The 25,362-nt window shown below is 41.3% G+C and overlaps 2 protein-coding genes across 3 annotated transcripts; one reads left to right on the forward strand and one right to left on the reverse strand.

The window, feature by feature from the left end:
- Positions 1-1,084: 1,084 nt before the first annotated feature.
- ndufc1 (NADH:ubiquinone oxidoreductase subunit C1) lies at positions 1,085-7,012 on the reverse strand. Its single transcript, XM_048231534.1, has 4 exons — positions 6,870-7,012; positions 5,984-6,087; positions 5,599-5,672; positions 1,085-1,223 (listed from the first exon to the last, which is right to left on the reverse strand). The coding sequence occupies exons 1-3, from the start codon at positions 6,913-6,915 to the stop codon at positions 5,613-5,615; spliced, it is 210 nt and encodes a 69-aa protein (XP_048087491.1). The 5' UTR covers positions 6,916-7,012; the 3' UTR covers positions 1,085-1,223; positions 5,599-5,612.
- Positions 7,013-13,068: 6,056 nt separating this feature from the next.
- naa15a (N-alpha-acetyltransferase 15, NatA auxiliary subunit a) lies at positions 13,069-25,356 on the forward strand. Of its 2 annotated transcripts, XM_048232319.1 has the most exons (21): positions 13,069-13,157; positions 13,257-13,342; positions 15,366-15,450; positions 15,603-15,707; positions 16,187-16,344; positions 16,527-16,661; positions 17,188-17,341; positions 17,447-17,566; positions 17,754-17,855; positions 18,134-18,240; positions 18,367-18,439; positions 18,629-18,798; positions 19,087-19,239; positions 19,564-19,692; positions 20,272-20,485; positions 20,772-20,965; positions 21,245-21,353; positions 22,180-22,278; positions 23,281-23,424; positions 23,793-23,890; positions 24,016-25,356. In XM_048232319.1, the coding sequence occupies exons 2-21, from the start codon at positions 13,289-13,291 to the stop codon at positions 24,220-24,222; spliced, it is 2,610 nt and encodes an 869-aa protein (XP_048088276.1). In that variant the 5' UTR covers positions 13,069-13,157; positions 13,257-13,288; the 3' UTR covers positions 24,223-25,356. The 2 variants fall into 2 exon arrangements, with proteins under 2 accessions (XP_048088276.1, XP_048088277.1); XM_048232320.1 differs by having other exon boundaries at positions 13,113-13,342; positions 17,754-17,849.
- Positions 25,357-25,362: the final 6 nt, after the last annotated feature.

The following is a 25,362-nucleotide window of genomic DNA, read 5'->3' on the forward strand; positions in this document are numbered from 1 at the left end:
ATCCCCCCCCACACACACACCTTTTTATGGACTACTGCAATAACAACTATAGTACAACAATTAAGTTAATCTTATTGCAAAAATATTTTGAAGTAATGGTCACCATAAGTACTGAGTACTATAAGAATTGTTGCAGCCCAAAAGGACAGGAACAATTGCAGTGATTTTGAGTTATAAAAAGGGCACATACACTTTCTTGAACACTGCAAGATATGTTTAAAAAAAAATAATATTCATGTAAAACATTAAAAAAATAAAAACAAGTACAGTGCAGATGAGATGATTATTTCTCCACTACGACATTCATTAATACACATTATTGAATTTAGTTGCACTAGGGGCACATCATAGGGGACACTGAAACATTTATCTCATTATGGAGGCCAGCCAATAGGACACTTTCTCTATATTTCACTACTAAAGTGGGCATTTTAGGTAATATAGTGCATTTTCCAGTAGCTACTCAAAGCGCTTCACATTAACACAAAGACTTCTTACTTCTGTAAGAAGTCCATGGGCAATGGTGACTCTGCATTGAACACACACTTTATCAACATTTGTTCAACCACGGAGGCACTGAGTCCACCAGTGCATGTCTATGAGTTTTAGCATAAATATTGCCCCGCAATATCAGAAATTTGGGAAAGTGTTGAAATTCAGTGAATTTGTAAAACTGCAAGATCACAAAACAGGAGGAACTGTACACTGCTGTTTTATCAAATAACATGCAATGTAACTTATGAACAGTCTGCTCATCAAACCAGAAATAGAGCCTAAAGTAAACGGTTCAACTGTTAGTTTCAGTTGTTGAAGGGGAAACAAAGGTAGCTCACACAGTCCAAAGTTCTAATGTTGGCGTTAACCATACAAAACTACATGTTAATGTATAGCGTACTATGCATAGCTACTCCTTAACAGCCACCACTGGACACTGTATTTTGCCATTTAAAACAAATGCATTGAAATGTTGTTTGTGTGGGTTACCAACTGCAAGCTTAGAGCTTCAGAGTGGATGTAATGCAACATTTGACATTCCTATTTGGGAAATAAGTCCACCAATAATATTACAACTGCACACAATGGATATTAATACATAGATGTCTTTATTCCACAATTTGATTGACAGTCATTCATATTTTAACACCATTGGAATATACAGTTAAGGGGTAGGGTCACTCAGGAGTCCACCAAAAGCATGGAGCATTTAGATCAACCAGAATGTGCTGTTGACAGAAAAAGAAAAACAGTGTAAACATTTTGGCCACAAGATGTATAGGATTTTATTTGGATAACAAAACGTAATGCTCCTTTAAGTCTCCACAAATACAACTACCGCAAACATATTCAATGGGTGTTGTGCACAGGTGTTGCGCAAAGTACTACATTTACTCGTCTAGACATCTTCAAAGGAGAATTGACTGGCCAAGATCTGTCTACTGAAACAAATCATGTGCTTATGAGGAGGACCCCCACTAACTTTTCAGCAATGACAGGGCTTAAAGAGGGCTTGCCACGGTCTGATTTCACACTACATGCCGTATTTCAGACACACAGACATGCATCAAGTCATGTTTGGACATTGTTTTGTCATTAGTAGCGCCACTAAATTCAGGGTTCCTACACATTTTCCATTTCAAAATTCCATACTTTTTCCATACTGAAAGTATTGTAAATCAGCTATGGTCATTTACCCAGTTGGATCTCATGTGTGTGTCTTTGTCTGTATGTAGAGTGTCCTGTGTCTTATCAGAATTTACTGAGAGCCTGGCTCGGGACCTTTTGCTTATCACTAGGTGTGAAACGTCAACGTTTGTAAAAACAGAGGCCAGGGCTCTGAAGAACATGCAGGGAAGGGGGGAGGTTGTAACCAGGCCTGGTGACCGCACAACAAGAGGCCACATCCCCACACGCCACATCCCCACACACCACACCTTTATTTTGCATATTCATACTAGTGGTCACTCCTTCTCTTTGTTTGTAACTTGCTTAAGGTTAAGACTTGTTTTGTATAGTCAGAGAATACTGGTGAAATCCATAATGGGGTGACACAAGCATGTATCTCTCCTTTGAGGGGTACTGGCCCCTCATTGAAAAGAATAAAAGCCTGTTCCTGATTTTCTATTGTCCTGACTGAGTCTCCAGAGAAAAATGGTAGTAAAAAATACTATCAATACTCAAATTTTCAAACTTCTCGGTAGATTTTTCTGATGCATGGCTAGCCCGATGCCGAAGCACCACCATTGAAAAAGCTGTTGGTAGCATCGGCTAACTAGCGCCAGATTTTGGAGTGCAGGGGACAAGCCAAGATGGGCTATGAGACATACGTTCACACTCGGTATCATGTTTCAACACACTTTAGGTCAATATCACACCGGAATTCTCCTTTAACATTAGGCTGATGACATCCCAATGGGCTAATTCCATTCCAACCATTCACTCATCCACCCATTAAACTATCCATCAACATCCATTAAACAATCTGCCTATCTACATCCATTCAACTTTCTGTCTATCAACATCCATTACACTATCTACATTTAACTTTTAAACTGTACTCTGTCTCAGGCTTTAAGCATACAAACAGGCTCTGTTAAGACTATATATCCTGTTCAACTGTTTCTTCTGCCCACAACTGTTTGTCATTCCAACTATATTAAACCTCATCTACCTCGCAAATAATTTAACCATTTAAACGATCCACCTATATAACTGTTCAGTCATTCCAACTATATTAAACCTCATCTACCTAGCAAATAATTTAACCATTTAAACTATCCACCTATTTAACTGTTCAGTCATTCCAACTACATGTATATTAAACCTCATCTACCTAGCAAATAATTTAACCTTTTAAACTATCCACCTACTTAACGATGGCTTATTCAAAGACGATCTGCATGGATATATAACCACCCAGAAAAACTCAGAATGTGAGTGATAAAGTTGATTAATTGTATGAGACTTTTTATTAGTTATCCATTGCTATATTAGGCTGTTATGCTAGCTCAGCCTTTAAATATGCTGTTTTTTTGGTCATGTGGACTTGATTAAACGGGTAAAGATAATTCATAAACTGCTATTCTTACATGACTGAAGCAGTAGCCTAGGTTCAATGGTGTTTGAGGTTGCTGTGTTAAGTTGTTGTGTGTGATCGCTAAACAATTCATAGGATCAAATCAGTTTATTTTTACACACGGGAGTTAGCCTAACTGACCTGTAGGCTATAGCACATAAGCCTATTCTCTTTTCATTAGCATTTGTTGTGATTATATAATCAAATGACACTCATGATAACGCGAAATAGAAGGACAGGAGATAGGTGATTGATGTCCACAAGCACGAATTTCATGAGACAAAACTGTTCCGGTAAAAATATTCTTGCCATGTTTAAAATGCTGCACTTTTTCCCTTCATAGCCTATCTCTTGCAATTCATTTTTGGATGACTGTAGATAGTTGTATTTTAGCCTACGTCTTCGTAGACATTAGCCTAGGCTACACCATTAGGCCATCTTGAGAATAAAAGACCAAAGATCAAAGATCATCCTCCACAACCATGAGGATAGGTAGGCTAAACGGTCGTTCGTCGCCTTTTTGCTCCTTATTGTAAAACCAACTGTTAGGGCCTACACAAGTGGTCGGCATCCCGGTCAATTTTTATTATTTGTAACTATGTGTATCCTATGCAACCCAACTCTGCAGTGCCTTGCCTACCATTCTTGCCTACCACTCTAGTTGTAAACAAACGGTGACGTAACATTAGAACGGAGGAGCAAAACCTTAATTTAACTGTTCAGTCATTCCAACTATATTAAACCTCATACCTAGCAAATAATTTAACCATTTAAACTATCCACCTATTTAACTGTTCAGTTATTCCAACTATATTAAACCTCATCTACCTAGCAAATAATTTAACCATTTAAACTATCCACCTATTTAACTGTTCAGTCATTCCAATTACATCTATATTAAACCTCATCTACCTAGCAACCAATATAGTTTGTTTTTACTCTGTATGATATTTTACATCATATTTTTTGCATTTTCATGCACTGTATTTCCTTTAGGAAATGCTTTTCTAGTTATTAACTTGTTAGCCCTCAGAAAACACTTGCCCATTGTTGGATACTTTTTGTTGGGGAAGTGCTGTGTTGGAAGGTGCACTCACATTTTTAGTTCTCTGTAGATACAGAATAGCCTACATATGTTGGAGACTAGTGCACTGCTGCCTCAGAAATCACCGTAAACAGTATTATTTGTTTGCAATAACAGTTTATCAGATAATGCAGTATCCATGTCTTGGTAACTTTTACAAAATCAAAAAAGTCTACCAGTGTTTTAGCCAAAAATGGCAGAGCTACGCAAACATACCAGTGCACAGTGGTATAGGGCACATGCATAGAACAGGGGTTCTCGATTTGGTTTTGGTACCAGAGTCCCCTTGTGGGAGAGATTTTTTTTGAGGACCCCCATTCAATTGTATCTTGATGATGTGGACTGACAGTTAAGCTACACAACAGTAGGAATGGTTCATTATGACCCGAGTGAAGTGATGCAATAGTCTGGAAACAAATATTTCTCCATACCCTTGTTTCTTTTTCCCATACTTATCCAGACCTGGAAAGTATTCAAATCAAATTCCATACTTTTCCAGATTTTCCATACTGAGTGGGAACCCTGTAAATTGCTATGGTACTACTCCGGAGTTATAACAACCTAGGGTCTATTTACGGAAGATAACATGTTCAAATTTACATTTGAGAGCAAAATTACATTAATTGGTGTAGTTTTGAGCAAACCTGCTGTTGGTTGCATTTGCAATGAATGGCTTATATAGTGAAAGCACATGAGGGCAAGCTAGCACATCAAAAAACAAATGCTATTTTACAATGCTGTAGGGACCATCATCACACTACCACAAAAGTGTAATTATATTTTGAGCATTGTCAGTGATATAAAATATATATATATATTTTTTTTTTTATGTGAGAGCTTGCCCCCAGAGCTTCCACTATAAGCTATTATAAAAAAAAACGGTCTTGCTCAAAACTCCACCAATTAATGTAATTTTGCTCTTAAACGAAAGTTTGAACTAGTTCATTACCAAAAATAGACCATAGGTTGTTTTTAGTCCGGAGTATCCCTATTGGATATTAAATCTGTAGATTCTTCCTTGAATTTTCCCTTGGGGATCAATAAAGTATCTATCTATCTATCCATCTATCTATCTATCTATCATAGCAGCTCTGTAGCAGCTCTGTATTCATATAGCAGGCTAAAAATTCAGACTATATAAGTGAGGAGAACTGCAAGTAAAACTAAACAATAAAACAAAACATTCTCATGACATGACTGCACCAAGGGAGGGACTCCAGAGACAGTATTGAAACCAGGTGCTATATGTGTTTTGCTGCTGACTAAGGTCTTAGTAGTACATACAAGTATTGCAGATTGTGCCTACTAAAGTTAAACATGGTAAGTGACGTGTCAATCTGATACTCCTGTCCAGCCAGCTTCAGCTGACCAGTAGAGGATACAACCCAAGGCGGTGTGTATGGTCAGTTACAAATCTAATGGTGGCTAATTGCATACTTACATTTGTAGGACATGTCATTCAATTCCCTGGCTGGCTTTGTACTCCTGTACATCTATGCTGTGCTGACTGAAAAGCTGGAACAGAGAGAGAGAGAGAGAGAGAGAGAGGAAACGTAAAGTCAGTTTTCCATCACCATCTGTGGTAGTAGTGATGTAGTTAAGAGTTTGAACTGGGTGCTGGGCCAAAACAAAAGTAGTAACAATTAAAAGGTACAGTTCATCCATGGTAACTGCATCACTACTATAAAGACAGGTCTGCACACCGATTAGCTTGGGAGTGATTAATGTGCAGACTTTTCTTTATAGTAGTGATGCAGTTACCATGGATGAACTGTGCCTTTAATTGTGGCCATGAAACACATTGTTCATGATCAGTGTATCATTACCAAGCCCCATAGGATGCCAGAGCTTGCGAAAGCAAGTCCCACGCGAACCCAGTTGGGATTTGCTGTGTCCTGTTTAGAGGAAGTGAAGGCAGATCTAGTAACAGCTGCAAAAGAAAGTTCAGAATTATTTTCAGTTCATTTTTACTTTTTCCAACATGTCACAGTGTTGTCTCTCAGGTGAGCAAGGTATCGTTTGCCTGAAGTAGAACCTATGCTGTCTGATTTAGCCAAATGTCCCCTCCGTGTGGATACAATCCATTACTTGCAGACGTATCGCTACATCACACACAAATGACTTTACCAGCAAAACAACCAAATTGTTGCAAGGTCAGAGAGGCAAGAAGCAGCAAGCCAGTAACAAAACAAACAAACAAAAAAAACGAAACTTCCCGGGAGAAGCACCAGAATTTGCTTAACTATTTTAGCCCTCCTGGATAACCAACCAGCATTTAGTTATAAAGGAAAGGTGGATTTAGCTACCTGCTAACTAACGTTTGCACACAATTTGTTGTCTTTACAACAAGACTTACTAACGTTAACCAGCATCTTATTTGTGCTAGCGAGCTAGCTAGGTAGCTACCAGCTATGTTCATCATCATTTATCAATGAACCTAAGAGTCCAGCAAACGGTGGTCCTTTAAACATAGTAAAACAGCAAATGTATTGTTATATTCAGTCTACAAATTATTAAATATCAAGTCACTGTTACACGTTGGAAGAAATTTGTTGGGCAACAACTAAGTTACAGTTAGCCAGCTGTCAGTGCTAAGCAAAGGTCAATCCCGAGGACAACTTTAATAATGGCAGCAGTCTATGTTATTCATTTACGAGGTACTTTGCTGTTAACATTTAAAAAAATCCCATCAAAATAAATATGTTAACTTACTCCTGGTGACTGTTGCCGTTCGAAGTAATAGCCGATTCAAAGACATGTCCACACTTTACAAAGAGTCAGCCTAGCAAAGATGCGTTGCTCGATTCTCCTGCAATCCACTCCACATACTGGTAACTGACAACTAATAGAACTCAGAGCAACCGATAGGGAATCAGGCGTTCATATAATTATTCTTTTATTTTGTAATACTCCCGCTGTTTATACACACTCCTGTAATGTAATGATTGATGTAACAGTCCCTGTCATCCATACGGTGTATCTTAATTTCTCGTCACAGTTTGATAGGTAAGGGATAATGGACGACACAGTGGTCTGTTCACAGAAGTTAAAGGAGAATTCCGGTGTGATATTGACCTAAAGTGTATTGAAACATGATACCGAGTGTGAACGTATGTCTCATAGCCCATCTCGACTTGTCCCCTGCACTCCAAAATCTGGCGCTAGTTAGCCGATGCTACCTACAGCTTTTTCAGTAGTGGTGCTTCGGCATCGGGCTAGCCATGAAAAATAAATCACTGTTTTACACCCATTTACGAGGCTCAACGTATCTCCACACTTCATTGGTAGACTTCCGAGGGCCCTGACATTTAAAACGAGACATTGAGAACTTTGAAAAAGCACTGGTAGTTTACTTACAAGACGATTTATACAGACAGTATCTTCACAAAGTTTAATGTTTGCAGCCATCTTGAATTTAGTCACGATAAGTCAAGCAACGAGTATGATAAGGGATCAGATTCCAAAAATAATTCAGTGGAAATGCATGGATTCCAGTTTCTTCCAGTAGTTAGCTTTATCAACCGTCTCTGGCAAAGATTCTAGAACAGAGCAAGATAGATTACTGGCAGGAGAATACGTTGGATATGTTGAAGTACGTTCTATGACTCTATGGGCGCCATTTTGGTAAGCTCAGGTGTCGTCACAGACGCTGGCTACCGTGGGAATCCTATGGCGCTGATCCTAACATGTTAACAATATTTATTCTGTAAAGCTGTATGTTGAAATTACGTGAAACCCAATGGACCACACCATGTCTAGACCAGTTAAGTATATTGTATAAAGACAATGTAGAATTATTTCCGAGGGTAAATTAGGCTAGGGCACTGACATCTGTCCATCATTCCACCAAAGTTCAATAGGCCAGTGTTGGGGGTAACGTGTTACTGTAATTTCGTTACTTTATTGGGAAACGAATTAGTCTAAAGGTAACACATTACAATTTAAATTTCAGTAATTCGTTATAGTTACTGAATAACTCTAACGTCCATTCCTGCATTAGGCCTACTCACAATATCTGTCTAGCCTATTGACATGGTTTCCATGATTGTTTTTAAAATATTTAAAATATGGATTAGTCTAGGCTACATTATTTCATAAAGATGTGCGTAGTGTAGAGCACCCATTCTCTCCCTGCACCTCTCTCCCTCAAGCGGGTTCAGCCCGCATCTCCCCTACAGAAATCAAAACGGTGGCTTGTGCAAGAACTTCATGCAGACTACAACTGGCGCGGTGTAGACTACACAACTTTGTTCAAAATTGATGCATTCAAGTTGACTTTGCAAAAGTTAGAATGCCTATTTATCACAACGTTGTCAGTCGCGTTGTCAATCGCAAACTTATTCAAACGACTACGGAATTAACTGTAGCTTAATTTGTGGAGGTCGAAGAGATTAAAGCACCTGTTTGACATAGGCTACGCGTAGCCACGGGCTGGCCTCCTTGTCAGTCTTGCCCGTCCGATTAGAGGGCTTTCCTCTGTATACGCTCATCAAAGACGCGCAAGTCAGCACTGCGCTGAGAGCTCAATAAATCAGTCAAATCGCGGCCACAGCCCTGTTTATTTGTCAGGTGTGATGAAATGCGTTCATATTCCAATTTTTATGTCATAAACGTTGCATGCCTATGGAAAGGTTTTGTGGTAGGATTGTCCAATGGTCAAGCTGTGGGGCTTCAATTTGTGTTTTAATTTATGCGACGCACCGATGCTGGGTTCATCAGTTTTGCGCAAGTTTAAAACGTTTAGCCGACTGCGCAATTTCTCATTTTCGTTCTATAAGTTCCACTTTTCATGTCATGAATATAACATGCCTATGATAAGGCTTTGCAGTTGTACAATATGGTCAATCTATTGTCTCAATTGTGTTTCATGTGACGCGGGCACCGATGCTGGGTTCATGCACTTGGCCAGCCAACAGGAACATTTTGGAGAGGGAATGAGAGAATGAACGCACGCAAGAAACACTTTTTAATTAAACGTAGCCTAATTTACAAAGACATGTTTTAATTTGGCTCCAGCCTGTATATAGGCTAATGATTTTTAAAACGAACTTCTGTGGTCATATGCATTTCACATAGGCAAGCAGGACAATTTGGGAGTTTTTGACTGCATGGAAACGATAATAATTAGTGTCAAGCACGGTTGTGTTTAGCCTAGGCCAACTATTTGCATTTATTTAAGTTACATCAGACGGGCTTGAGTGAAATCTTGACCTTATTAGTGATTGATAATAATAGCCTATGCTTATGCTCTGTGTTTAAGCAGGCCGTGAACAAAGGGTTAACGTATAGCCTACAGGTAGAAAAAAGAACAATGGTGATAATATAACGTTAGCTAAGTTAGTTTGCCTGCTAGCTAGCTTATCAGTAGGCTATAGTCTCTCAATGGGAATTTATGTGATCTATTTACCAGTGCAATACTTCTGTCTAAATAATAGGCCTATTTACCTATCCTTATTCAGTGTAAACTTGGAAAAAGATAAATCAGGCCTTTCACACTGTCAGTTCTTGCAGTTCATTACCGAGTAAAAAAAAAAACAGCTGGCAACGTTAAAAACAGCTGTTCAGGTGGGCTCATAGAATTGGAACTGTATATGAAATGTTGCGCTGAGCTTACCAAAATGGCGCCCTGTCGGGCTCAGAGCGTACTTCATGCCTATGACGTAACTGATCTATCTTGCTCTGTTCTAGAATCTTTGGTCTCTGGTAATTCGTTACTATGGGAGCAAAATGGGACAGTTCCGGCAAAGATCCTTGATTACTAGCAAGATAGAGCAACGTAATTCGTTACTATGGGAGCAAAACGGGACAGTTCCGGTCTGCATAAGTGGGAGTGTCACCTTACGTCACTAAATAAACTTTCTCTCTTAATAAGCAATAAGAACAGATAAACATAATTGTGTTCACAGTATTATTGTCTATAATCATGTATGATACCAATGAATCATTCTTTAGGACATGATATGAATAATTTAATTAGTCATGTGAACTGAGCTAGCTAGCTACCTAACGCTAGCTTAAAATGCTATACAAGTGGATGGGAGTAGCTATGGCAATACAGCTATGCGCTAACAAGTGACTAGTAGTTGAAGGACTTCGCTTAAACTTAATATACTGTTGCAAATTCACTTGAGTATAAACTATCCACTTTAACTAATGTCAGTAATGTTATTCAGCTAGTTGTCATTTCAAAGAAATTACAGTTCTCCGTTTAAAATGTTACCTTAGCTAAGAGGCTAGCTAGCATGCTAACAACCGGACAGTAACTGGCAGCAGCATGGTCTGATATTAAGTTATTTTATTACAAATCCGGACACTAAAAAATTACACTTTTAGGCTTGAAATTATCCCAAACACTTACAGATTATGACAAAATTTTCCAAAAAAACCTCAACAAATCCAGAAAGACATAATGACCAATTTATTGGTAAAATTCCACAAGTCTCCATTGACATTAGTGCAGCGAGGGTTTACTCTGGTCTGCATAAAGGGGGATTTCCCCCCCCCCCTTGCAATAATCGAACACGGAAATTGTCGAACGTTTGCGCCTCTCGCTCCGCTTTAACCCTCTCTGGTTCCGGTCTGCATAAGTGGGAGTGTCACCTTACGTCACTAAATAAACTTTCTCTCTTAACCCTTAAAGGTGTAGGTTTTTGAACATTCTAAGTTCCGCAACAATTGAAGGTTCTAAAATTCTATGTTGAATTCAATGAACCCAGATATTCTTTAGAATGTTAATTTCCCAACATTCCCGTCACACCGGTGTGACGGTACTCCTTTAAGGGTTAATAAGCAATAAGAACAGATAAACATAATTGTGTTCACAATATCATTGTCTATAATCATGTATGATACCAATGAATCATTCTTTAGGACATGATATAAATAATTTAATTAGTCATGTGTACCGAGCTAGCTAGCTAGCTAACGCTAACAAAAAATACCATACAAGTGAATGGGAGTAGCTATGGCAATACAGATATGCGCTAACAAGTGACTAGTTGAAGGACTTCGCTTAAACTTAATATACTGTTCCAAATTTGCTTGAGTATAAACTATCCACTTTAACTAATGTCAGTAATGTTATTCAGCTAGTTGTCATTTCAAAGAAATTACACTTCTCCGTTTAAAATGTTACCTTAGCTAAGAGGCTAGCTAGCATGCAAACAACGGGACAGTAACTGGCAGCAGCATGGTCTGATATTAAGTTATTTTATTACAAATCCGAACACTAAAAAATTACACTTTTAGGCTTGAAATGATCCCAAACACTTACAGATTATGACAAAATGTTCCAAAAAACCCTCAACAAATCCAGAAAGACATAATGACCAATTTATCGGTAAAATTCCACAAGTCTCCATTGACATTAGTGCAGCGAGGGTTTACTCTGGTCTGCATAAAGGGGGATTTTCCCCCCCCCCCTTACCTGCAATAATCAAGCGGAAATTGTCGAGCGTTTAGCCTCACTCTCGCTCCGCTTTAACCCTCTCTGGTGATACGGCCAAAAAATGGATCTACTTCATAGGTGTGCAGATAACATACGGTTAATGGTCGTTCTAAATTACGTAGGACAATGGGAAATTCAACCAAGCAGTGGAATAAAACAACCATTCATTCTCCAGAACATAGCCTAAAAAATAAATTTCCCCATCAGAATTGTATAACAGAGGGGTAAAAATAAAGTTTCCGTTCTAGGCTAATGACAGGTAAACTTTTTTTTAAATTATTATAATTATTGAAGTTGTACTGATGAGCATCACCCCTTAACCTGTTACAGGCTAGTTATCCAATTCAGCCTCAGTGACTGAGTGCATTACCACAGAGTGCATAGGTACCGTGAAAATAAATTAAAATGGACTAACTATTAGACACACTGGGGTTTTTGATAAGGGATTATTTGTAGCAGAGCCCGTCTACGGAGAGCCTTGCCACTCCGTATTAAAGGGACACCAGGCAAGCCTGATGCTTTTTCTCTACGAAACTCCCCCTCGCTCGGTCTAAAGCTCTTTTCCTTTTCTTTGCGTCTTCCGTCAAGGGTTTTCGCTGCTTCTTCGCCGGCTCTGCCATTATACACACGTTTGCAACAATCTCTAGCTTTTCGTTAGCCTGCCTCTGTGCTGTAAACTGATCCTGCTTGATTGGGTGGGATACACCGAACTTGCAAGTGGGATATTCTTCCTACAGGCAGTAGGGGTGGGCGAGAGAGCCTTCATTCGCCCCGTAATGAGTCATTTAACCATATACCGACTTACGAAGATGATTAATTAACACAAAAACGTTGCCTGGTGTCCCTTTAAGTCTTTTTTTTTGGATGCAGTTCCACCAGAGTTCCACTGGGGGCGATCGCCATGAGTGCAGAATGAATGGGAGTCAATGGAGCTAGACGGCTAAAATTGTCTCTTTCACCTGATTGTCGTTGACAAATCTCAGATTTGATTGTAGTTTGTAAAACTTCAACATGGGTTATAGGTCAAAAGTTGAATGTACGAGTACTTATGTCCTTTTGATTTCTTACAGGTTGGGTCGTTGTTGCACATAACACGCTAGCATTGTGCTAATGAATGACGTCATTGACACATTTGAAAGGCTTTTAAGAACAATTAAGTGACTTTAAAAAAATCTAATACTCAACCAAGTGTATTTTCTTTGCCTCCCCTTTCGAATACAATACTCAAATTACTTGAAAAAAAATTATATCCCGAGAAAAGTGGATTTTGAGGGGTACAGCTCCATAGACCTCCATGCATTCTGCACTCGTGGACGAGCGCCCTCATGTGGAACCACAGAAGGAACTGCAACCAGTTCAGAAACAGGAAGTTTTCCGAGGGTGGCAGTTCTCCCCTTATTAGACAATCTCTGTTTGTAGTTAGAAATTCTCTGGTTTTGGTTAGAGTTCTCGCCACGCATGCGCATAGAGAACCCTGACCCGGAGGAGAAGGTGAGCAGACATCTTGGATCTGAAGGGGGCCTGCTGTCACCACGTGAGGCATAGGAGCCTGAGTAAGGGAGATACTAGTCCGTGTCCTGGACCCAAGGAATAGCCCGAAAGGGAATACATAATTGGGTTTTTACGATCTTGATTGATGTTTTGATTCACAGACTGCAGTGCTGTGGCAAGCAATATCTGAACAATGCCCTCGATCACCCTGCCGCCTAAAGAGAACGCTCTCTTTAAGAGAATATTGGTGAGTGGTTCACAAACTAATGTTAGCTGTGGTTCGATGGTAGCAAGCTAGGTTGGTTAGCTGCATGTGTCAATCGCTATTTTGGGTTCTCTGGTCAGATAACTTACCTAGCTATCTACATTTTCTGACCGGTCGATGCTCCTTGCACCCCACCGCCCTAAACATTGATTAAGCGAGCGCTACTGATATCTAAATAGGTAACGTTAGTTAGCAAACCACCCCTACACACAATTGTGCTGGTTGACACTCCGGTGTATTTAACGCTAGCTTGCTAGTGGTAAATGTCAAGCTAACCAGCGTCAAGTTGATCGAGACTTAAATGGTCCGGCGTCTTTCATCACATTCCCAATTACTAAGTTGTTCTGCTGAATTAACGTTAACTATCAGTGTGTCGAGGACCAAATTGGCCTCTGCGAGCAACCGTAAACTATTGCAAACTTTACATGGACATTACTACATATCACATCACCTAACGTTAGAACAAAGTGGAATTCAGCGATAATGCAGTTGTCTCCTAACTAGTGCACGAGCTAAGCTTTTTTACTTAGCTAATGGAAGGTGTTAGCCGGTTGTTAAGATTTGAGACATTTGCCATTTTTTAAGTTGGCAAATTGTCATGCATTTATCTGTGATGTAAGTTAGAAACTGGAAGTGAGCTAACGCTAACGTTGTGTGTGTGACCTTATGAAGGTATGGATATCCTGCTGTTCTTGTTAATGCCTTGTGAGTTGCCGGTTTTTGCTGTCACTCGGGGAGAGCATTAAGTTAACCTGACAATGGATGTTTGCCTGATAAACTGTATCGATCATCCACTAGTACCACCCGCTGGTTTGTAACGGGTGAAGTGTTGCTTATCATGAATAACTTCGTAACGTTACTCTGAAGTGGTAATGGCTGTAGATGCATATCTTCAACACTATTGGGCCCACTTAACCTACCTATCAAATGATTGTAAATGCAGAGTTAGGCAAGGTTGTGAGTGTCTAGAAAGTCTGCTGTCCGGAAAAAGTCACCTGCCTGGGAACTTTGGCTGATGTTGGAGATTCACACATCACATTTCAGTTCAACTACTAGTAAATAATGTAATAGTAATACGCATAAAGTTTTGTAGTTTATTTTAATCCTCTATTATTGAAGTATGTATTGTGCCTTATCAGCAGACCATGTGACCTTTAATTATTATCTGACCAAAGTTATTCCAGGGATGTATTTGTGCCAAGCCAACTGGATAAACTTGTGCAGTTCTTATCTTGACACTTGCCTTGCCAGAGGTGTATTGCAGTCTTGTGCTGGACACACTGGTTAATGCCATACTGGCGAAGATCGCGCTATGCACTTACTATTCCAAGGGGCATTCCTGCACATTAGTGTTGGGAGTTGGCAGGCTCTGTATTGGATACCCATGCTGTCAACACTTGGTCTCTATCCAGTATTTGAGCATTGTATATAGCTTGAACATTGATAAGCATCTGAAGCACTACATGTTACTATTTTGTGATGTCTGTGGACAAAATGAAAATTAAAAATACAAACACTTCTCTTTCACTCTCCCCCTCTGCCTGCACTGTTCTTTGATCACATTACACGCTGATGATATTGACGCCTGACACCACTACAAGTGCTCTGAATTCATCTCTCATACAAATATAGACCCAAGTGCTTTTCCACATGACCTGTGTCTGGTGAATGCCAGCTTTATGCACAAGCCACCTGCATGTTTTCTGTTGCTGTAAATTAAGTTTTTTTTTTTAAAACATGAGAGAGTTTTTTTGTGTGTTAAAGGCGGGAGATATCTGCTGAAATACAAGCACATAGTCATACACAGTGTGTTTTTGTCAGCTAGGCTGTGGATACCACACTGATCAGCTATTTTATTTTTTATTATTATCATGTTATTATTTTTATTATTTTGTACTACAGACTGTACAAAATCCTCCTTGATTGTGTTAATGTGAATTGTATGCACTTATTGTCACGACATGAAAAAGAAAAGTTTCTCACCATGGTTGTGTCTTCATTGCAGAGATGCTACGAGCACAAGCAGTACAGGAACGGCCTCAAATTCTGCAAACAGATCTTATCCAATCCCAAATTTGCAGAGCATGGAGGTAGGGGCTAAAAGTTCAATTCCTAGCCAAAACCTGTCCTGTCTGACATCTTGCCTACTCTTTTGTTAAAATAAAACATCTCTCTGTTTTTCTGTCTGTCTGTCTGTCTGGTGCTTCCTTGCTCCTTCTCCTCTGTCCATTCGCTCGCCCAGAGACCCTAGCAATGAAGGGTCTGACCCTCAATTGTTTGGGAAAGAAGGAGGAAGCCTATGACCTCGTCAGACGAGGCCTTCGCAATGACCTGAAGAGCCATGTGTGTATCCTTCACCACTTCGACCTGTCGTTTTAGACCTGCATGAATTCTCTGGTAGTGAGCAAGAGCAAGGGATGGAGGGAAGAAGGGAGGGAAGGTGGGGTGGAGGGAAGAAGGGAGGGAGGGAGGGAGGGAAAGGTAGTTAAAGAGAATTCAAGAAAAGGACATGAAGTAGAATGTGAGTGACTATTGGTAAGATTTATTTTTCTGTTTTTTGGTGTCTGTGGACTTCAGTGTTATTTTTTTCCACACTGGTCCTGCGTGCCATTGTTTCTCATCTCTGTGTGCCACCATACTAGAAGAACTAGAGTTATACATAACATTCCACTGCTATCAAGTTGCTCTCCATATATTATCTTAGAAGTTGAGAGCAAATGTTCTAAAAGAGAGATGCCTACTAGAACCAGCAGTAAGGGCTTGAGCTGTGGGCAGGCTCTGGGACGTGGATGTGGTGTTTTTGTTCCCTTGACGACTGTGTCCCAGGCTGGCACGTGTACGGCCTGCTCCAGCGCTCGGACAAGAAGTATGACGAGGCAATCAAGTGCTACAGGAATGCCCTCAAGTGGGACAAAGACAACCTGCAGATCCTCCGAGACTTGTCACTGCTGCAGATCCAAATGAGAGACCTGGAGGGTTACAGGGTAAGAGAAAGATGGAGAGAGTGAGTGTGAGCGTGTTAAATCCTCAGATACTCATTCTCCAGATGAGCGTATATGTGATGTACCCTCCTGATGTCTGAGCAAGAAACAGTAAGGGTGTACTATGTGAGTGTAGATACAGGTTTACAGGTGTGTGTGTGTGTGGGGTGTGGGGGTTGTCGTAGGAGACACGGTACCAGCTGCTGCAGCTGCGGCCGGCCCAGAGGGCCTCGTGGATCGGCTACGCCATCGCCTACCACCTGCTGGAGGACTACGAGATGGCCTCCAGGATCGTGGAGGAGTTCCGCAAGACGCAGCAGGTATGCCAGTCCTACTCACTCACACACTCACAGAAAACACACACACACACGCGTTATGCATATAAACACATTCTCTCTCTCACACACACACACACAGTCAGTCACACTCACACTGGCAGACAACCAGAGACCAACTAAAAATAGAAACACATATACATGCACTGAAATAATATCCTGTCTATCAGACACACAAACACAAGGCAAACTTTGAAACACATTCGTACGCGCACGCACAGACACATGCATTTGCACTGCAACAGCCAATCACCTTAGAGAAACTTAGATTGATGTGGGCCTAGAGCTAGTATTCTATACCAACCAATCACCTGCGTCCTGGCTCACTCGCTCACTCTGTAAGCCACTCATTCACTATGGCCCTCGCTGTGTTTTACTGTAAGACACTCACAGACATCCTGTCATTTTGCTGTCTGAGAGGATAAAGATGGTGTCCATCTTGAGCTGTGTCCATGTTTATAATTTGCAATATTTGTGTGTGTGTGTGTGTGTGTGTGTGTGTGTTTTGCAGACCTCGCCAGATAAGGTGGATTATGAGTACAGTGAGCTGCTGCTCTACCAGAACCAGGTCCTTAGAGAGGCGGGTCTCTTCAAAGAGGCTCTGGATCACCTCAGTACCTATGAGAAACAGATCTGTGACAAACTGGCCGTGGAAGAGTCTAGAGGTGTGTATTTCTGAGTGTGTGTGTGGGGGGAGTTGTTGTGTCAGCTCTTATTCATTTCCGCATACTGTAGTTTCAGTTGTTTAATGTGTGGGTCTGTGACCACAGGGGAGCTGCTGCTGAAGCTGGACCGGGCAGAGGAGGCGTCCGAGGTTTACCACCGGCTACAAGAAAGAAACCCGGAGAACTGGAGCTACTACCAGGGCCTGGAGAAAGCACTGAATCCTGGTACACACACACTTGCATTTAAATTGCTCATACTTTAATATGCACAGCTTTACACTTGCATTCCAGTGCATTCACAATCGGATGCATACTTGTGTATAGTTTCTTCTGTATAGATTATGTCTTTGTTCACCTCGCTGTAGCACTCATAAGACTTCCTGTGTGTGTCTGTGTGTCTGTCTTTCCATAGCGAACACAGAAGACAAGCTGAAGATTTATGAGGATGCGTGGGTGAAATACCCTAAAGGCCTGGTACCCAGGAGACTGCCACTCAGCTTCCTGACAGGTTTGGGTGTGTGTGTTCACTAATAGAAGTTGCTGTTCTGTGTGTGTGTGCGTGCCTAAGCTGTGATACAAAGCCCTTCATATGATAAACTGTGTGAGTAAGAGACCACAGATTAAAAAAAAAAAAGTCTATCTGTTTTATCATTCTGTGTGTGTGTTTTGTGTCTTTAGCAATCATAGAAAATATGGGCTTAGATTGTCATTTACATATTTGTCAGCAGGTGTGTGTGTGTGAGAGAGTCTTTATAATGTGAACCTCTGTAATTGAGTGTGTTTGTTCCTCAGGGGAGAAGTTCCTTGAGTGCCTGGACAAATACCTCCGCATAAACTTCAGCAAGGGCTGCCCCCCTGTCTTCACCACACTCAAATCCCTCTACCACGACAAAGACAAGGTGAGGAGAACACACAAACACACACACACACACACACACGGACAGAGGATGAACTGCAGTGATCCAGGACAGAGATTGTCCATTTCTTTCATTCAATGGGCTTCATGTTTTTTGTCTCTGTCTCAGGTGTCAGTCATTCAGGAGTTAGTAGTGGGCTACGAGACCTCTTTAAAGAGCTGCCGAATGTTCAGCCAGAACGGTGAGTGTTCAGTGTTGGTGTTTATATCTTGCGTTTTTTTTTAGTCTGTGTGTGTATGTGTGAGTGCTTCTTCTTCTTATCTCTTTGTGTAGTCATAGGGTGAGTGCATTTATTTGCGCATGTGTTTTTATTTGTAAATAGTGTGCGTGCGTGCGTGTATTAATAGTATTTGTCATGTGTCCGTGATAGATAACGGCCGAGAGGAGCCCCCGACCACCCTGTTGTGGGTCCAGTTTTTCCTGGCACAGCACTATGACTACATTGGCCAGCCTGGACCAGCCCTGGACTACATCAACGCCGCCATCGACAGCACACCCACACTCATCGAGCTCTTCGTCATCAAGGCAAAAATATACAAGGTAGCACATTTGCATCAACCTCCACACACACAAGGGCAAACTCCGTCTGTCTCAGTTTGCTCCAAGATATAGAACACAATTCATAACTACTTAAAACATATGGTCTGTAGGTTTCTGTGGTTTGTGTGCATATCTGATGACAATTGTCTGAGTGTGTGTGTTTGTTTGTTTGTTTGTTTGTTTGTTTGTTTGCACTTGCATTGTCACAGATTCTGTGTCTAGTTATTTTGTTTTCATTTGTTTGTTTACATTGTTTACATCTCCCTCTCTCTTCACCCTTGTTCTCAGCATGCTGGTAACATCCGTGAGGCGGCCCGCTGGATGGACGAGGCTCAGGCTCTGGACACAGCTGACCGCTTCATCAACTCCAAATGTGCCAAGTACATGCTGAAGGCCGGCATGGTCAAAGAGGCCGAGGAGATGTGCTCCAAGTTCACACGGGTGGGTGTGTGCGTGTGTGCGTGTGTGTGCGTGTGTGCGTGTGTGTGCGTGTGTGTGGGTGGGTGTGTGTGTGTGTGTGTTTGTGTATCTGGTTTGGTGAATGAGTGTGTGCTCTCTTTAAGCCAGTGTCCTTAAGAGAGTGTGAGCTCCTTGTGGGAGCTCTTCAACATGTTGCTGATGTGGTTATGTGTGCAGCATTTATATGTGTTTGTGTTTTAAGAGAGAGAAAGTTTTATGTGTGAGCCTAAATTAACTGTGTGTGTGTGTGTGTGTGTGTGTGTGTGTGTGTGTGTGTTTTTTTGTTCATATTCCTTCATCCCACAGGAAGGCACATCGGCGGTGGAGAACCTGAATGAGATGCAGTGCATGTGGTTTCAGACAGAGTGTGCGTTCGCCTACCAGAGCATGAACAAGTACGGCGACGCGCTGAAGAAATGCCACGAGATTGAGAGAGTGAGTCTGACCTCCCTCACACACACACACACACACACACACACACACACAAACAGTGGCCACAAACACTTGGCATCCTGGGACAATAAAGCTCCCCTACAGAAAACAACACGGTTTCTTTGTGAGCGTTTGGCAGAAGGACAAGTGTGTGGAGTCCTGGGCACAGATACCTGTTTTGGCCATCTGGTGTGCTGTTATATTGGGATTGTGAGGCAGCACGTTAAAACTGCAGTGGTAGGAGAAAGTGGTGCATTCTTAGGATACTGCAGCTGCACAGTGGATGTTGTGTGGAAAGAGGCTGCCTGTTTGTTTGTTTGTTTGTTTGTTAGCTTGTTAGCACAATTCCATATCATTAGAATGTGAGTAGTGCAAAAGTAGTGAGCAAAATGTGACCGGCCGCCCTATGGAGGCAGACAGTCTGTTTAGCTTAGGTTGGGAAAATATCTCATATCAGTTATCTTACTTGATTTCTTCTATACCTCACTTTCTCTTCTTTCCCCTCTCTCTCTCTCTCTTTCTTTCTCTCTCTCTCTCTCTCTCTCTCTTTCCCTCCCACCCCCCCATTTCTTTCCATTTCAGCACTTTGTGGAGATCACAGACGACCAGTTTGACTTCCACACGTACTGCATGCGTAAGATGACGCTGCGCTCATATGTGGAGTTGCTCAAACTGGAGGACGTGCTGCGCATGCACCCCTTCTACTTCAAGGCTGCCCGCACCGCCATTAACATCTACCTCAGTCTCCACGACAACCCGCTCGCAGATGACAACAAGGAATCCCAAACCGAGACAGGTACTAGGGAAACGTTCCGTATACACGTACTGTACATGGATAGATAGATAAATACTTTATTGATCCCCATGAAGATGTAGATGTGTATGGAGATGAACGCTTAAAGATAGTTGGTCTATAGAAGTAAATAGACAGTTAAATAAATAATACATTATTTCAATAAAGGCAGTCATTCAAAGCATGTGTACAAATAAGTACACGAATACAAGAAGTGCAGCCTTTCAGTGATCAACAGGTCAGCGTTGTGCTGTTGTATTAATGTGTGTGTGTGTGTGTGTGTTTGCAGGGAACCTGACGGACAAGGAGCTGAAGAAGCTTCGAAACAAACAGAGGAGGGCACAGAAGAAGGCCCAGCTGGAGGAGGAGAAGAAGAACGCTGAGAAGGAGAAACAGCTGAAGAACCAGAAGAAGAAGAAAGAGGAAGACGATGAGGAGATCGGCGGCCCCAAAGAGGAACTCATACCCGACAAACTGGTCAAGGTCTGTGTGTCTGTCTGTCTGTCTGTAAGAGAGTAGGTTTGTGCGGATGCTTTAATATGTTACAGCTTGTTGTACTGAGGTGTGTCTAGGTCAAAGTAGACCGATTACTTAGCCTTAAGTTGAAGTTGTGCCAGTGTTTGGGGGGGATGTAATCGTGTTTCGTCTTGATGTGAGAGGGAGAAAACCTGCTTTCCTGAGAGAATATGTCTGTGTCTGTGTGTGGTTGTACCTGCTCACTTGTGGTTGTACCTGCTCACTTACCTGCTGCTCCCCCTGCAGACGGAGAGTCCTTTAGAGGAGGCGGTGAAGTTCCTCACCCCCCTGAAGAACCTGGTGAAGGACAAGATCGAGACCCACCTGCTGGCCTTCGAGATCTACTTCAGGAAAGGTGAGTAGGAGACCCCCCACCCGATCACGCAGTAGAATTTTAATTTGAGTGTTTTTTTTTTTTTTTTTTTTTTTGGTCACATTATACACATAACTGTAACATGCAACTACACTAACATCAAAACGTACTTCTATAAATTCAGTCATTTAATACTAGGGATGCAGCGATATGGAATTTTAGTAGCGATAACGATAACCAATATTTATCGGTTTGTTGTGGCCAATACCGATACGATAACTTCAATATTAGTCTTGTATTGTACTCCTTGTACCCTTGTATCTTGAAAAAGAATTGTGAATTGGCGACAGCATTTAATAAGCATAATTAAATTGCAGTAATTTTACCTACCATCGAAGCCGCACAGAACAGATAATAGTCCTCAATGGTAAAGCAGTCAACAAAATAACAGTAGTCTAGGCATATGTGCGGCTCCTTTAAAGTGAACGTGACGTCCGTGAGTTGAGTGGACAGAGACAGTGTGTGAATCGTTTTCATATCTATGGAATAAATGCTCAACGCAGATAAACGGCTAGAAGGGGAAAAAGCTAGTGACCAAAATCAAGTTTGTGAGGGAAATTTTTATAGTTTTAACAGCGTGTAATTGAATAAAGCTGCAACTCCTCGGACTGTATCATGTTGAAATTCTGTTATCGGAAGAATAACAATATTTACATTTTTACACTTATTGGCCAATAATATATCGGCCGCCGATATATCGTGCATCCCTATTTTACTACAACAGTTTTCAAATGGTGTTCAGAAATAAACATTCTTAAAAAATAATTCTCTCACTTTCTCCCTCTCACTTTGTCTGTTGTGTTTGTAGAAAAGTACCTGCTAATGCTGCAGTCTGTGAAGAGGGCTTTCTCCATGGACCCTGATGACCCGTGGCTTCACCAGTGCCTGGTCCGCTTCTTCAAAGGAGGTACAACACTGCTTCCTCCATCAACATCCATAGATCAGTACACATGATCATAATATTAGTACCAAGCCCTTCTGTAGTTATTGTTCCTCTCAAAAGTATTCAGATGTTGAAAATGCAGTTGAGTATTATTGAAGTGGCTGAATGGACACTACCATTCAAACCATAAATGGAAAAGTTGATTTGGTGTAATTTCATTGGCCCAAAATGTAACCATCGTCTTCCTCATTGTGACTGATTTATTCTTAAAGGTGCGATTTGTAGGATTTTTTACCGAACGTTCTGTAGGCCAAAATCAAAACACTGGTGAACGTTCTCAAGACTACCAGACGCGAGCCTCTTCTGGGTTGCCAGATGTTATGAAGACTTCGCTAACATTAGTTGACCTGCAGCTGCTTTAACGTTTCTCCAACCATGACCCAGCTACACATTACAGAAACAGTGAAAACAAAAAATACCTCTCTAACCAACGTAACATATTTAGCTGAAGTTAAGCGATGCAGATGAAGTTTAGCCTAGGCTACCTGTTGTGGAGAAATATGGCCAGCTCTAAGTCAGACTTGATATTCTTCGTTTGACGAAGACGTCACCATCTCAGGAAGCTCCTCCGATGTCCACTTAATTTGTTTCTTGTTTTAATTTTGGAAATTTGCCTGCCTCTCAGTGATGCGTCATGACTACAACTGACAGCTGTTGACAGTTGGCCTTTGCTAATTTGGCAACCCAAATAGGAGGACGCGCTAGCCCATTATTAATACGCTATTCTAGAATTAATTGTTCAAAACATAAACGAAAATTCCAAGAGATTCCGCCCCGTAACTCTTTTTTTTTTCATGGGTTTTACGGGTTAGAGTAATGTTGTCAAATAAGCCATTACTTCAATTCATCGTGTTTCCTTACTCTCTGACAACATATGGTGATCATTTTTGGAATGGTTACAGTTTATTTTCTATTATTTCCTACATACTGGACCTTTAAGTTCTACTCCATGTTCTGCGTTCTCAGTGTCCAGCAGCAAGGACCTGCCTGACGCAGTCAAGACGGTTCTGAATAAAGAGACAGGCAGGCTGTTCGGAGAGCACGACCCACAGAGCTATAACAAGAACTTCCTGAGCAAACACAACCACTCGATACCACACCGGGTGGCAGGTAAGCATACACACACACACACACATGGCATAAGCACACAGCACACACACACACACACACACACATGGATAAGGCTTTTCTCAGAGAAAGGTTTTCTATGTTTTTATTTAGCAATGAGATTGAGACTCATGAGATGAGTATCAGTGAGATTGGGAATTAGATTTATTGTATTTCATCGGGAATACACTAAATGTGTCTGTGTCAGATGACAGATGATAATATTTTTGGCTCATATCCCGACCAAATACTCCCTCCCACACAACATGTCAGAACAGCACTCATCAAATGCTGTTGCTTACCCGTCCTCAGTTAGAGATGCAAAAATCTAAAATGGCGCATTGGTGAGCTCTGTGTGTGCTATTCTCCAGCTGCTAAGATGATGGTGTACCTGGACCCGTCGTCAGAGAAGATGGCTGTGGACTTAGCCACCTGTCTGGATGAGTCGCTCAGTGGCAGGAGCATCCAGGTACTGAATGGACGGACCACCAGCCTATCTTCTCCCCTGAGCTTTGAAATGGTCATGAAACAATATGGGTATTGTATTTCCCTTGAAATCTTTGCTAATATGTGTCTGTCTGTGTTGTGTCTCAGATCTGCACTGAGGTGCTTCAGGCGTTGCGGGACGGCGGTCTTGGCTCGGAGCAGCAGAAGACGCTGGAGTCGTACCGGGTGTCCTGTCACCAATTCTACCCCTACGCCCTGGCCTTCATGCCCCCCGGTCACCACGACAACTCCACCCTCACTGCCAACGGTGACCTGTCATCAGGTGACCACGATGACATGTCCAGCGACATCTGAGCGCGGACGCAAGCAGTGGGCGAGAGACGAGGGCTCGTGGAGGGCGGCCATGTTTCTTTTCCCTCGAGCGACAACAAACCCCACGAGACCACGGCGCGCTTTGCTCCCCCACACCGCTGAGCCCGAGAGAGCCCTTTCGCCGTGGCAACAGAAAGAAAGAGAGAGAGGGGGAGGGAGAAAAAGGAGAGGGGAAAAAAAAAAAGGAAATCACACATTTTACCCAATGTTTTTTTTTTTTTTTTTTTTTTTTTCATCTTGCTGATGACTACTCTTAAACTGAAAAATAAACAGTGTATTTAGAGAAAGAGAGAGTGATAGAGCACTGCTGGGAGCAGGCAAAGATGGTGGTGATGAACTATGACGTTACACCACCTCGTCCTGACCTGTGCATCTGCTTCTCATGTTTTAAAAAAATAATAATAATTTATATAATAAAAAATATAATAAATAAAAAATGTTTAAACTGGGAAAATACTGTTGTAACAACAAAAAGTTATGGTTGACACTTTTTTTTTTTTTTTTTTGCTTGGATAGTGTGTGTCAAACCTGACACCAACTAGATGGATCTGTTGAAACAAGATCATTTGTTTCTCGTGGGAAACATCACAAAGATGCACTCATGGTCCTTGAGCACAAAGACATTTTGGAGAATAGCCACTAGGGGGCAAAACGATACAGGTCCTTATGGCTTCATGAACAGTTCAGGCCAAGAACATGACTGATAATCAAAAAGAGATATCAAAAAATGTTACCTGAAATGCAGCATGAGTAAAAAACCTTTTGTTCTTCTTTTAAGTCTTTCTTTCTTTTGGGTTTTCTTTGGTTATGTGACTGTACAACAAGGAATTACAAAAGGTCTAAGGAACCGGTATTGCCATAACAACCAGAGTTTTTGAATTATGTTTGGGATTTTCTTTCTTTGCTTATTTCTTTTCTCATATTTTGGAGAGATTTTCATCCCATGTAAGCTTTATTACACTGTTTCTGATTTTTTTTCTCCCTTTTTTACCGTTTTGAAGCAGGTGTCTGTTATCAGCACCTCAGTCAGAACAAAAGGCAACATGCCCCATCTGCCCGACACTCTCAAAACAGAGATATGAATGAATAAAAATGGAGTGGAATTCAAGTACAAAACATCTC

Source organism: Alosa alosa, chromosome 21 (genome assembly GCF_017589495.1).
Source record: "Alosa alosa isolate M-15738 ecotype Scorff River chromosome 21, AALO_Geno_1.1, whole genome shotgun sequence".
In the NCBI taxonomy this organism is placed as follows: domain Eukaryota; kingdom Metazoa; phylum Chordata; class Actinopteri; order Clupeiformes; family Clupeidae; genus Alosa; species Alosa alosa.